The sequence below is a fragment of the Dermacentor andersoni genome, chromosome 8 (assembly GCF_023375885.2).
Source record: "Dermacentor andersoni chromosome 8, qqDerAnde1_hic_scaffold, whole genome shotgun sequence".
Taxonomy (NCBI): Eukaryota; Metazoa; Arthropoda; class Arachnida; order Ixodida; family Ixodidae; genus Dermacentor; species Dermacentor andersoni.
In genome coordinates, this window is record NC_092821.1 from 141,027,813 (window position 1) to 141,041,499 (window position 13,687).

General features: G+C 44.4%; 1 protein-coding gene across 3 annotated transcripts in view; it reads left to right on the top strand.

Annotated features, from left to right (window-relative positions):
* LOC126525849 (uncharacterized) overlaps nt 1-13,687 on the top strand; it is a 41,288-nt gene that overhangs the window by 19,807 nt on the left and 7,794 nt on the right. For 2 of the 3 annotated variants that reach the window (XM_050173809.3, XM_050173810.3), the window contains exons 8-13: nt 429-578; nt 2,287-2,582; nt 3,042-3,230; nt 3,658-3,748; nt 5,170-5,340; nt 8,164-8,352. In XM_050173809.3, coding sequence (XP_050029766.2) covers nt 429-578; nt 2,287-2,582; nt 3,042-3,230; nt 3,658-3,748; nt 5,170-5,340; nt 8,164-8,352 — 1,086 coding nt within the window. The remainder of the gene's footprint in view (nt 1-428; nt 579-2,286; nt 2,583-3,041; nt 3,231-3,657; nt 3,749-5,169; nt 5,341-8,163; nt 8,353-13,687) is intronic. The other variant, XM_050173811.3, reaches the window with a different exon arrangement.

Below are 13,687 nucleotides of genomic sequence, written 5' to 3' on the forward strand. Positions count from 1 at the left end.
GAGGGGTGCTTTCACTTTCGCAGGATTTGGTGCAACTAGTGTCAGTTGCATAGGCAGACGATGGCATTCTTGGCACAGCGTCAAGTGTGCCGTCTTATCACAGGGCCAAGAATGGTTGTCATCTGTCAATGTGTTATTCCACTTGACTTGGTGACCAAATTAATTCACAATCGTGGAGACGAAGTCTGAATTATTTAAAGGCACGTCGCAAGGTTTCTTAAAGTTCAGTCATCCTTATGAATTATGTCTATGGGGCCAGCGACAGGGCCGCGAAGTAGTCCAGACATAATCGAGCGTGTTCTAGTTATCGGTCAGCGACTGTATCGGTAAACTTTGTGCACTTTCTTATGAAAGGACTCGGGGGTCGAATGGTTAACCAGATTTTCTACAATCTAGAGTACTTTATTTAACTTTGATGCTACTTTCAGCAATGCTGGAACCTGGCCCTGAGGAGCAAGTTTAAGAATACACGACGAAGGCTCCCAGAAACGCCAGGTCTCATGGGCGAATCAAGGAGGAAGTTTGGTGGCAAGCGCACACTGGATGAAGTCCGGTATCAGGCGGCCAAAGAACGCATGGTAAGTAGTAGGTCATATTTTTAAACTTTTTTGAAATCTGATAGCATATCCTGTCACCAGGTATCTCAACAAGGTTTGTAATGAATTTGTTATGCAATAGGTGGCTGGATTTTGCCACAGACAACGCAGCAAGTGCTGTTTGGGTGAAGCTTGGACGCATAGCAGGTCAACTTGAAATTTCAGGTGCAGCATTCGCAGGCACATACTCATTCTTAATGAAAATTATTGATGATTCTTGCTGTTCTGTGCACTTTTTTTCATTGAAAGAATTTGCTGCTGTCAGCAATGGCACCGACTCCGCCTTTGTGGTCCTCGCGATTGGCTTCGAAGCCCGGAAAGCACGGCATGTTGGATAATGCCGGTTTCTTAAAGTCTGCTTAGCCTCATTGTAGAACTGTTACGTGGCGAAGCATATGCGATAGTATTGCGGTGAAGCATAACAAGCGTGGGAAGGAGCAAGTGTCATGGGGCACAGTACGCATTCCTTAATTATGCACGCGTGCACCCGCCATCTCCTGTCACAGTACGAGCACCGATATGCCTAATAAGTGTACTGGCAGGCCTTGAGAGCTTTTTCAGATGTGCCTGTGGCGATTTGAGCCTTTAAGGGCAGTAAAAGACGTGCATTCATTTTTTTGAACGGCCTGATTTTTCGGACGTTTTCGCAGCCCTTAGGGAGTCCGAAAAATTGGACGTTGACTGTTGACTAAGAGGATGCGTCAAATGGTGCGTGGGGCAAACACGCGGCGGAAGGTGTACAAGAACAGAAGCGACCTATGCTTTGAGGGATGAACGGGAAAGGAAGCATGCCACCACTTCTTCGAAGGAGATTGAGCTAAAGAAAATGAAGTGTTGGCTGATGCCGAAATGCAGGTGTTCCTCATCCAAACCAAGATAAACTTTTTAAAGCAGTGAAACGCAACAGTGAGGCATTATGCGCGAACTGAGAGTATGTCAGGACAGTTGAGGTTGACCTTCCAGCTGCTGAAAGAGAATCACATTTGTGATAAAGTTTGGGCCTCATACCAATGAGCTTGCTTTCAAGTTCTTTTTCTTTCGAATTCTTTCAGTTCTTTCTTTCATATCTCATATACGAAAGTATTTGCTTCTGTATGCATCTCCTTTTTATTTGTATATAGAGAATGCTCGACTCGATTTGCAATGGGTTTTACCATTTTTTTCGAAGATAATTTATTTGCTGTGCATTTTACAAACCCCGCCCTTCTGTTTTCTTTTTGAATGAAATAAACTCTACTCCTTACTATTCAAATTGGTTTAAGTCGTTTTTAAATTTCTTAACATGCCTACTTTAGAGCGACAGCAATGGGCAACGTAGTGTCAACCCGTCTTGACATAAAACGAAGTTCTGGGTCACTCAAAGAATCTTGCAAAGGCACTCGGGGAAAACCTGGAAAACTCCATGAACTTGGAAGTGTCAACTTGGTAGACACCCTGTCTAGAGACCTTGAACAGTTGGAAAAATTTGTGGAAACTTCATGACGGGTTAACTCGTCATCGGCATTTAATTGAGGGGTTATACCCTCATGAAATATAAGAGTTATGGATTACCAACTAGCCTGAACCAATGCTTTGCTCAGTTAAACCAGAGTATGTTTATCAACAGCGTACAGCTTTCTAATTTGCATTGAACACATGGTCCAGATGAAGTACGCGGTCCTGACAGAAGTTTTCTTTTTCATGGCTGCAGGCCTTTGGTATTGTTCCAGCATTGAACTCTTCCGAGGCGCCCGGCCTGCACAACCAGATGGGTGACGAAGGTTCCACCTGCACCGAAGTTGTGCTATACAAAGCAGGATCAGAGGAGCAGGACGAGGAGGTCACTGCTGATTGTGCTAACAAAGCTGTGTTGAAGGGCGTCACTGTTTCTGACCTGCTTAGTATGTGCACGAACGAAGCCGCTGCGAAGAAGCTTGTAGAGCAAGCTGGTGCCAGAGCACTGGCAGACGAAGAGATGAATTGCGATGAACCATCGCTTGAGGGGAGGTAAGTTCACGTTGTCAGAATGTTGCTATCGCACTAAAGTAAAGCTCGTGCTTTGACATGTTGAGTGGATCGCTGTACTAGTTCACAGCTTTGGGTTGCAAAGGCGGCCTACCGATCTGACTTCATGTGTTGTGCTAGTTCACAGATTTGTGCCTCTTGCCATTGTCATGGGTGCCATTCGTCACTTCTTTTTTATGGTATGTAAGGTGTACACTCTATATCAAGGACCTCTGACACCTGTTCTCATGTGTAATCTGATATGTTCTCTTGCGAAGAATGATGATATTCCATAGTTGGTTTAATGTATAGCTTGATAGCCTTCTTTTCTTCCTGAAAATGACCTTTATGTATATTCTATTTCTGTGATAGGAGCATACATTCATAATTGATGCAAGCATATTTCTCATCATTCTGTTAGCAGCAGTTTTCTATTTTTTTGTTCTTTTTTTTTACATCTAGCAGTGAAAAGGCATCGAAACCAAACCGAAACAGAAAATCGAAATCCCTCGAGGACAGGGATGACATGAAGTTTGAATTGCCTTCCTTTGGAGTGTTTGAAGATTCCCTGAGGAACAGGGATCAAATCACCAGCAGGATGCGGCGTCACATCATCACATGCCTCTTCGAAGCTTGCTCCAAGATAACTCTGTAAGGCAGGCTCTGTTATGGAGTGTCATTTCTGTCCTGTTCCTTTCATGCATGTCTTATATGTGGCACCTATAAGCTTGTAGCCATGGCTGAGATGTGCCCGCATCATGCTACCTAAGGCCTGTGCATGTGTGCGTGCATAGAAACATTATCGCTGCCAGTATCATGATGATCATTACCAGTTACTGTTAATATTGTGATAGCATCTATATGGACGCTCTAGGGGCATTCGCAACATCAGCACTGCCATTGTTGCCGCTTTTGTCATGCCCTCCCCCTTATCGACACTTGTGTTCAGGCGTGCAGTGCATTTGGCTGCAAAAGCGACAAAGCCAGGTGGACACACCTTCTTGGTCCAACTTGGTGTTTGCTAGAAAGCCCATATGTCCATCGTACAACAGGTTTTGAGAAATTTGGTTTTCCACAGATATCCAACATCGCATCTCTACAGGACTGCAGTGGACCTTCTGCTGCATAAGTACCCACACCTTATTGACACCACTGGAGAAACTGGGAGGGTAAGATGAATAATTAGCGCTGGTTAAGTATTGTACGATTCAGGAGCAAAAAAAATTAGGTTAGCGAAGGTGTGTGTTCTGTGGTAATATTTAAAATGTATAGTTTTCTTCTGTAATTGGTTAGCGACCGCTTGCCTGTCTTACTTTTTTTAGAAATGAAGTAATAAAAAAAATCTTTATCAATCAATCAGTTCTAGTCCCACATTTGTTTTATCTGCATCTCCTCTTTCTGTCTTGTTTCTGTCATGCTAATAACATGAACCAAGAATCTGTTTATTTCAGTTTTCTGTTACCAAACTTGATGGTGACAAGAAATATGTGTGTGCTGTTTTCATCTGTTTTCTCGTTACTTAACCGTGGGAAACTGATTTAGCATTGACATATTCTTTAGGGTTCATTTGCTTTCATACATTAATACAAGGTGTCCTAACTATCGTGCACCGAGATAAAATGTGATGATCATTCTACATAAATAACACTGAGAGCATGTTGTTTAGAGTCTTGTTGAGAAACTGTTAATACTTCCTTTGTCCTTGACATCCAGTTATTTAATTAAAACTAATTATCTAAATCTGGAATTTCTGTTCTAATTATCAAGCTCTTAATTAGACTTAGTAGAGAATCTTAAGATATGTCAGAATGCGATATTTTCAGCATGGTTCACATGGCATGTTTACTTTTTACATCAAACAAAAGAAAGGCTGCGAAATATGAAAAAAATACCACGTGACTGTTCATCAATGCGCATGAAATAGCAGTGGCCTCACACAGTCTCAGTGGGAAAGCAAGTTGTTCATCTCAGGCTCACTGTCCAGGGCAGTGTGTTTTCATGATCTGGATGTGCATTAATTGCCAGGAGCTGTTTGTGTGTTGTTGAAAGAACACCATGCGTGATGTTATGACCGTTGCTCAGCCCAGCAACAGATAAAAAGATTGCTTTCCCACTGAGGCTGTTTGATGGTGCTTCTATACCGTGTGCACTAGTGCACAGTCACATGATATATTGCAGGCTTTCTGTTTTTGCCAAACAAAAAGTAAGCATGTGATGTGCCTTCTGTTGAAAGCACTTCATTTTTAAGTCTCTTATTGTTCTCTACAACCTCCTAATTGACATCAGAACAGTTAAAATGTTAGCGAATTGTTTTTTTTTTTACCAATGGGATGTCAGTGACAAAAAAATTACTGGTGGTTCCTTAAAAGACTAAACAATATGCACATGTGCTTAATTGCATAGAATAATTCGTCTTTTAAAAGCTCTGTGCATGAAGGCTGGGACAGCCTGTATATGTGTTTTTAATTTAATCTCTGGGACATGCGCAAAGGAGTTCCTTAGCTATGTATGAAGGTAATGGGTTTCCCAGTGACTGTAATATTTGTATTCATTGGTCAATGATATGACTGAACGAATCATCTGTCTGCAGGAGTTGTGGGTTGACTCGCTGAAGTCAAAATTCAAGAATGTCCGACGCCAGCTGCCGGATAATGTGTGGAGCATGCGCGAGGTTCGAAGCAAGTATACCACCTCCGCCAGGCGTTTCAACAACCAAGCGAAACGGGAAACAGAGGGTGTGCGACGCGCCTCTCGTCCTGTGGTGAGTGCCATGCTGTTGTCAATAATTTGATTGATTCACCAAGCAATGTTATTCTGTGGCAGTGGGAATGTACGCGCTGTACCGATATGAAAGGGAACACTTGGTTTATTTTTAAAGAGCGCTGAAACACCTTTTCAAGTAATTGTAAGATGGCCTCACTATTGGAGGGCATTGCCTCACAAATGTCATGCCGCAAAAGTGTTTCAAATCCTTCAAGTATAAGCGGAGCTAACGGGGGTTGAAAGTTGCCTCCACACTGCTGTGCAGCTTTCTCTCATCTCTACTAGCATTCTGGAAGCTGCATGGAGGGAATGTCAAAGCAGCAACAGTCGCGAGGCCCCAACCAAAAGTTATGTTAGCCGTACACCGAGACTTCGGTCATTTTCCCTCGTTTTTTTTTCTTAGCCCACTACTTGTTCATGCATGTGCAGTGCTTGCTCAACACGAGTGCACGATAAGCCATACTCATCTGAGCCACCGCTTCTTTCTTGTTTTTTTGGAAGCGGCCGAAAAAAACAATGTGACTGTCGAAATGAGCTGATGACCCACACGAAGCCAGCTACACTGGCTTAATCATTGGTTGACTCGTCATGTTGACAGCACTCGACCATCTATGGACCGCGACCTGTGTGCATGCGTGAATGAAATGACAGCTGAGATGGGTTTTGATTCACAAGTTCCTGGCAGTGCCCCGTAAAATGGCATGGGAACGAGATGCACCCGAATGGCTGCTGTCAGCCGGGTTCCTTCAGGCACTCGATGGAATGTTGCTCTTGTGCTACTGCCAACGCCTTTGCAGCCAACAACTCCTAGCCAGTAATGTTGCCTCCAATACATCTTGACAACCACTAACCTCAATAAGAGCTTTGGCCAACGTATGAGCGGAAATGGGAGCAACGTAACACATAACGTAAAACTGTATACAGTAAAACCTTGTTAAACCATACCCGTTTAAACAGTAGCTTCGTTTTAAAAGTAGTATAGTCAGATCCCTGACTTAGCGGCCATTGAACATAATGCGTTTTGTATCCGCATAAACCATACCAGCTTATTGTGTACGTATCGGTTAACACGTAGCATTTCCACTTTTCATCGGCCCGGCAGAACAACAAGCCTCAGAGATCAGAACAGCCTTCAAGCGCAAATGCAGAGGGCACTTGGAAGGGTGAAGCCACATCAACATAATTTTGTGCCATGCCAGAGTAGTACAGCATTGTGGCCAGTGATGTGGCGTCGTGCAAGCTAGGACAAAAACCGCGTCCTTGGCATAGAAGAAAAATTGGACATCGTTCAAGCTGTCGAACATGGCACGAAGAAGTCGGTGCTGGCATGCGAAAGGGGTCTACCGTTGACTACAGTGTGTGGCATTTGGAAGGCAAAGGAGAAGTTGCTCAGCAGTGCTGCTGTGACCGCGAAAATATGTCGGCTACAAGGTCCGACTTTTCGAGGTTCGACTTTTCGCTATCGTCGCCTCTGTTATTGCCGAAGTGCCGCCTAACGACAGTGATGAGGACGACGTGGAAAGCTAAAGTACGGGCAATTCAGGCCTGACAGTGGCAGACGCTACGTGTTACTTCGGCCTCATGCGGGTGTTTGCCAAGAAGAGGTGGCTGGAGGAAAAGCTGGCTTGTAGCTTAAGTGAGTTTGAGGCTGCCATCGTCGCTGCTAGCCTGTCGTGGCATCAAATGAAAATAACAGGCTTTTGTGTGCGAAGTGAATAAATACTGAATGTTTTGTGCCCTTTCATCGCACTCTCTTGTAGCTCTGTTTTTGACAGTTAAGTGGGCAGTGTCACGCTATCTAGGTTAAGCAGTACTGCCGTTTAGTACATACTTTTTCTGAGCTCCGGCCAACTACGGTCTAACGAGGTTTCAGTGTATCAGCAGCTCAATTTTAGTGTAGCCAATTTCACAGTGATCACAAGGAAACTGAATGAAAAATAGCAATGCTGGCCACGCACTTACAATTGATGATAACTGAAACCGTCGTGATTAAGCTGCATGCAATGGAGGAGAAAATGCAACATTGAGCGGACGACCGTCACTCGAGACCAGAAGTGCAAAGGTGAAATACCTTCTTGGTCTTTTTGAGATTTCAGACATTCTTTATTTGTGTAACTAAAAAGTAGGAATAATGGTATTACTGGAAATGTTCTCGCAATCACGAAATCTACCCAATAATCTCTTGCACCTGTTGGACCCCTTCTTCAAGCCGCTTGTTAATGGAGTAGCTGACAGCATAGGCAAAGGAAAGAGCAAGCAATGTACTGTACACAATTGTAAATTCCTTGCTGCGTTCAGTGCAATAATATTTGGCCCACATGTTCACAGGCGTTTCATTTGCAGATGGAGAACATTCTTTTCACCATGTTTGAAATGTGTTTCGGTGCCCCTTAAAGCATGTGATTTTCTTGTTTCTGCTCTGAAGAAAAAAAGACAAGGTTCCATGAGGGTATTCTTCAGCATAAAATTCATGTTGTAAATAACAATGAGTGAGGTTCTGGTATACATGCTTGCATGAATTGTTGTTTGAGCACAGGTAAAGTGTTTCCTTTCATATTGATGCAGAGTGTATGTTGTTGGCAAGCAGGATAAGTGCTGTCCTCTTTGCTCATTTATACTCAGTCGAATTTAAATCAGTGCTCATCCATCTTCACGATATAGCATGAACCGACTAGCCCAACATTGAATTTTTAAATACTCAGAATCTTGATATGTCACGCTAATAGGCTCAATTGTACAAAATGCTTTAATTTAACGCGGGATTGCTTTGCACCCCATTTCAATCGTGATCATCAAAGTAAACCTTCCTGTGTGTTTGCAGACAGTCGAAGAGCTGTTGTCAGCTGGCAACAACATTTCACAGAAAGATGGCGCAAAGGCTCTCACCGACACAAGCGGCGCAAGTGGTCGAAGCCAAGTGTTGGCCGTGAAGGAGAGGAATGACAGTGTACGGGAGATGACAGTGCAGCAGGCCATCGCGGCCTTCCCTTCTTACAGGCAGGAGTCTGTTGTAAGTTCACTGTTATTCCACAGTAGTAGCTGCCATTGCTGTTCCTCTTGCTCTGCTGTTTCACGATGAGTGTTGTTGCTATTCCCTTTGCTCTGCTATTCCATGGAAAAAGATGATATAGCTGTTGCCCTTCCTTCGCTATTTCGTGATTGCTGTCATTGCTGTTTCCCTTACTGTGTTATTTCACAGTGGTAGCTGCTAGTACCATTCCCCTTACTCTATTTTACACTAAAATCTGCCATTGCTGTTCTCCCTACTATGCTATTCCACAGCATTAGCTGTCATTGCTGTTTCCCTTACTGTGCTGTTTCAGAGATTGTTGCTATTGCTATTCCCCTTTGCTATTTTTCAGCAAAATCTGCCATTGCTGTTCTTACCCTGCTGTTTTACGGCAATAGCTTCCTGCTATCGCCATTTCTTTCACTCTGGTATATCATGGCCATAGCCACCATTGCTGTTCTTATTTCACAGCTATAGCAGCTATTCTTATTTTTCTCATTTTGTTATTTTATCATAGCCACTATTGCTGTTGCCTTGCTATTTCTCAGCGATAGCTACCATTGCTGTTAATCTTTACTATTTCTCAGCAATAGCTGTCATTGCTGTTCCTCTTCACAATTTTACAAAAGCTGCTATCAGTGTTTCCTCTGCTCGGCTATTTAACAGCAAGAGCTGCTATGCATTCCTCCTTCCTCCAGTATGTCAGTGATAGCTGTCACTGCTTTTTATATTTGTTTTACTGTGGTAGCTGCTATTGCTGTTCCCCTTTGTTATTTCTCAGTGAGAGCTGCCATTGCTGTTGATATTTACTGTTTCATGACAGCTGCTATTGCTGTTTCCCTTACTCCACTATTTCACAGCAATAGCAGCCATTGCTGTTCTCCATATTGAGGTGATCCTTATGCTGGAAACTCAACATCGTGAAATGCTTGCACAGGTTAGCCGACCCACGCAGGTTTACCTTTAATTGCACAAGTGCATGCAGAGTTGCAGTGTGACCACTACTTTTACTTTTATGGCAGCAGTCAAATAACTTCATATAAGCTTCAGTTTTGTTTATTTATTCAAATAACTCACAGGTTCCTTTACATGGGAGCATTGTCTGAGTGGAACAGTATACATCGAAATTGCAAAAGCGTAAGAGCAAATACATCGATTTAAGAAAAACATTATACAGTTGTTAGCAACAGACACCAGACATTATACTCTCAAAATCAAGGAAAGCAGTTATACAAATTCTAGGTTTTAAAAACGGGGCTATATAAAAACGAAACACAACTTGGCTCAGAACTAACGAAGAGCACAGTTTCATACAGGTAATGCAATATTAGAAAACATTTTGTTTTGGTAACAGCACATAAAAGCAGAGATACTATGTAAGCATGGTGGCTATCCTGTCTCTAAATGCGTTAGTATATCTGGTGTTTGAAGAGCGAAGCACTGACAGTGATAGCAATGTTTAACTGTGTGCTACATCATCTACCAGTGGATACCGGGTCACTGCGGAATTTCGGGAAATGACAGTGTGGATGACGCTGCCCGGTCGGCCCATGATGATGCCCAGATTGTACCCATACCGCTGTCAAGAACAGATGCAGCCACAAGTCTTCGCTCCCTCGCACGCGAGCTTATGCTAACTCTGTGGAACACCAGCGAATTCACGAACACACGTCTTCGCAGATTGAATCCAAGTTCGCAACTCCGTCTTCCACCAGGGTTGCCACGAGCGGAAGCAACACTTCTGTGCCGCCTATGGCTCGGCGTGGCATTCACGAACTTCTATTCCTTCCGTATTGGAATGGCCGGCAGCCCTGCTTGTGACACCTGTGGCTGCGGAGAGACGATCGTGCACCTCCTCTGTGACTGTCCACGTTACAATGTGCAAAGAAAAGTGCTCGTGACCGTGCTCGAAAAACTGGACAATCGCCCCTTCACAGAAGAGAAAGTTCTAGGACACTGGTCCAGACGGGTTTCGGCACTGAAGGCCTTAAGGGCTTTGCTCAAGTTCTTAAGGACATGTGAATTGTGCGAATGCCTTTGATTATTGTTGCGCGTAACATCGCGTTACTGTGTGCATTTTTCTTGTTTTTTTTTTCTTCTCTTCCTTCTCCTTTTATTCCCTTTACCCCTTTCCCCAGCACAGGGTAGCCAGCTGGTATTCACACTGGCTAACCTCCCTGTCTTTCCTTCCCTTTTGTCTCTCTCTCTCTCTCTCTTAACTGTGTGCTCAAGCTCGTTTGCTGGTATTTAACAATATGCAGAGTGGCATGTTGGCGCAATCCAGCACCTGAGATAGCTGTTACTGCAGAGCAGTAGCTACCAGGTGTGTCAGAACGCTAGCTTAGAGTTACTGTACATGGCTCCAGTAGCTCTGTGCTTGTGTGATGAGGAGCGCTGTCAGCATCGATGTCGCATGAGATGCATGCGACAGACGACCGTCATTGCTCACAACTTCACATTTACTGTCTGCTCAGACCACTGTATGTACCATGGTGTGGTGTGCACATAGCTGGAAAGCAGCTACACCTGCACTTAATAATAATTTCTTTATATTCCATCCTTTGAGATGGGGGAGGCTAGAAAAAAAAAGCTGTACAAACAGCTTGACTTGCTCCTGCCCCCCCCCCCCACATGAAATACAATGTGACTTGTTTTCAGCAGCGTACAGTGCAAGCATGGAGCAGCATAAACAAAAACAAAAAAAAAAACAAAGAGAAGCAGTCGGCACTTTTTGCAATAGCAGAAAGCGTGCAACAGTCGCAGTTGCATGCATTTTTCCATGCAGTCTTTGCAATAACAAAAAGCACACAACAGTCCCGGTTAATTTTTCCATGAGTTAAAATAAAAAGTAAATTAGAAATAGAAAAAGAGTTACTTACACAAAAAGAATATCTCGCAGTTACAACAGGTAGGCACAGGAAAGTACATGAATTGCAACCGGTAGCAATCATTGGAAGCAGGAGATTTGCTATAAAAGGGAAAAAAAAGGCACGCAATTCCTTGTCCGTTCTCGCGACATTAATGTAGATTGTGTGACAGAAGTTTAGCGATTCTGGAAGTTTTTGTTTCAGCATTTGGGTCCCATAATTTGTTCTACAAACGTACATTTTCCAAACTTCATTATTTTGTGTGGGATATGGATTAATTCTTGCAGTTAGCGAGGACAGTTGGGAGAGAAAATTTCTTTGTTGTTTAAGTTGTTTTTTATAACTCACGGCTAAACAATATGGATACAGCTGATGTATTTTCATTATGCTATGTTTCAGAAAGAGCTCGGTGGAGGGGTCATCAAAAGAGACATTAGCTATATTTCTTAAAATCTTTTTGCAAGGCATGGACTGTGTGTAGATTTGAGGGAGTGGTATTTCCCCATACAAAATGACAATAGTTAATATTCGAGTAAAATAACGAGTTATAAAGAATTATTTTAACTTCAGTAGGTAGTATGGTCTTATAAATAACGGGTAATCCAACTCTTCTCAACAATTCTGATTTTACAGTAGAACACCGGTTATACGATCCCCGGTTTAGTGACGACCGGGGTGTTATGACGGATTAGCGCAGTCCCGGCGATGTCCCCATAGAAGCAATGCATTAAAAACCCCGGTTATCTGACACAATTTTATGCCTGACCCGTGTTATACAACGACACTAGCGAAGCGCGGGACGGAACGGCGGACGAAAGAGAAGTGCTGCGGGTCTCTTTCCTCGCTCCGTCTCTCCACATGCGGAGCGCTTGACATTGCTCGACCGGTTCGCTCCGACGCAGCTTTCTTCCCTGCCTCTTCTCATTGTTCATTTCTCTCTCCCCCACCAGCAGCCACTTGCGACGCTCGCTGTGCTGAAATAGCGCCTTTTCTTCTCCACAATCACTTTCTCCCTCTTGTCTTGGTGTCACCTCTCGTCGCGTTGGGGAAGCGTTTCTCTCCTTCCAATTTCCCAGCAGCAGATTGCCGACAAACTAGTGCGGAGAGGCCTAGGTTTATCGCACGTGTTCTTCGTCGTAATCCTAGCGACCAGTGTGCAGCGGGGGCTTTGAGTTGTGTGGAGCAACGCGACGCATGATGTCCCGAAAGCGGACAGTTCTTTTGCTCGGCAATAAGCTGAATATTATCGAGGAAGCAGAAAAGTGGCATAGAGCCACGAAAGCCAGCATTGCCCGGGACCTTAATATACCCGAGTCTTTGCTTAAGACGATTCTGGCAAACAAAGTGGTGATATTGCAGAATGCCAACAAGTTCAGGCTCAAGCGGAAAGCGGCAAAAGAAGAACAGCATGAGAAGTTAGAAAAGGTTCTTGTCAAGTGGCTGCTTCAAGCACGGAGCTCTGCGATCAATGTTGACGGCGCCATTCTAAAAGAAAAGGCGAACTTTGTGGCATTGCGTCTAGGCATCGACGACTTTCAGGCATCGAACGGGTGGCTGGATCACTTTAAAAAGAAACAGGATTGTGTACAGCCGCTCCTGCGGAAAAAGCACTTCTGTGGACGTTTCGACGGTGAATGAGTAGGTGGAGTCGCTGCCGTAGATGATTGCTGCACACAAGCCCTGCGACGTTTTCAACGCCTATGAGAGCAGTATTTTTTACCATATGCAGCTTGAGCAAACCCTTGCGTTTAAGGGTGACAGCTGTCATGGTGGCAAGCGTAGTAAAGAGCGTGTGACGGCACTATTCTGTGCTAACGAGGACGGTTCCAAGAGGCTGCCCGTGCTCGTTGTTGGAAAGTTTGCAAAGCCACGGTGCTTTAAGAACTTGCAGACGCTGCCGTGCAGCTACAACTTCAACAAAAAGGCGTGGATGACGTCTTCGCTCTTCAGCAATATTTTGCAGCAGCTGGATAACAAAATGGGTGCTAAGGCGAGGAAAATATTGCTTTTCGTGGACAACGCACCATGCCGCCCACCCGGTACGTCCAGCCTGAGGAACATAAAGGTTGTTTTTTTTTCCGCCCTACTGCACAAGCCGGCTGCAGCCGCTGGATGCCGGCATCATTAAGTGCATCAAGCAAGGGTCCTGGAAGCGGTTAGTGCAGCGTTGGCTGGCAGCTATGGAGCGCAGCGAGTCGGAAGAAAAGATCACTGTGCTCGACGCCATGCATTTTATTGCTAGTTCGTGGAACGCAGTGTCGCGAAGCACAATCGCTGTGGCTCAAGCGGGCAAGCACTGTGGCTTTAAGCGAGAGACTGCCTCCTCTGCTGGGGACGCAACAACCTCAATGCCACTCGAGGCCGATGCAGGCTTCGCTGACGACGATTTCGAGGGTTTAAACCTCACCACGACCTTCGCCGAGTACATGGAAGCCAACAACAATGTTGCGATCTGCGGCAAGGTGTCG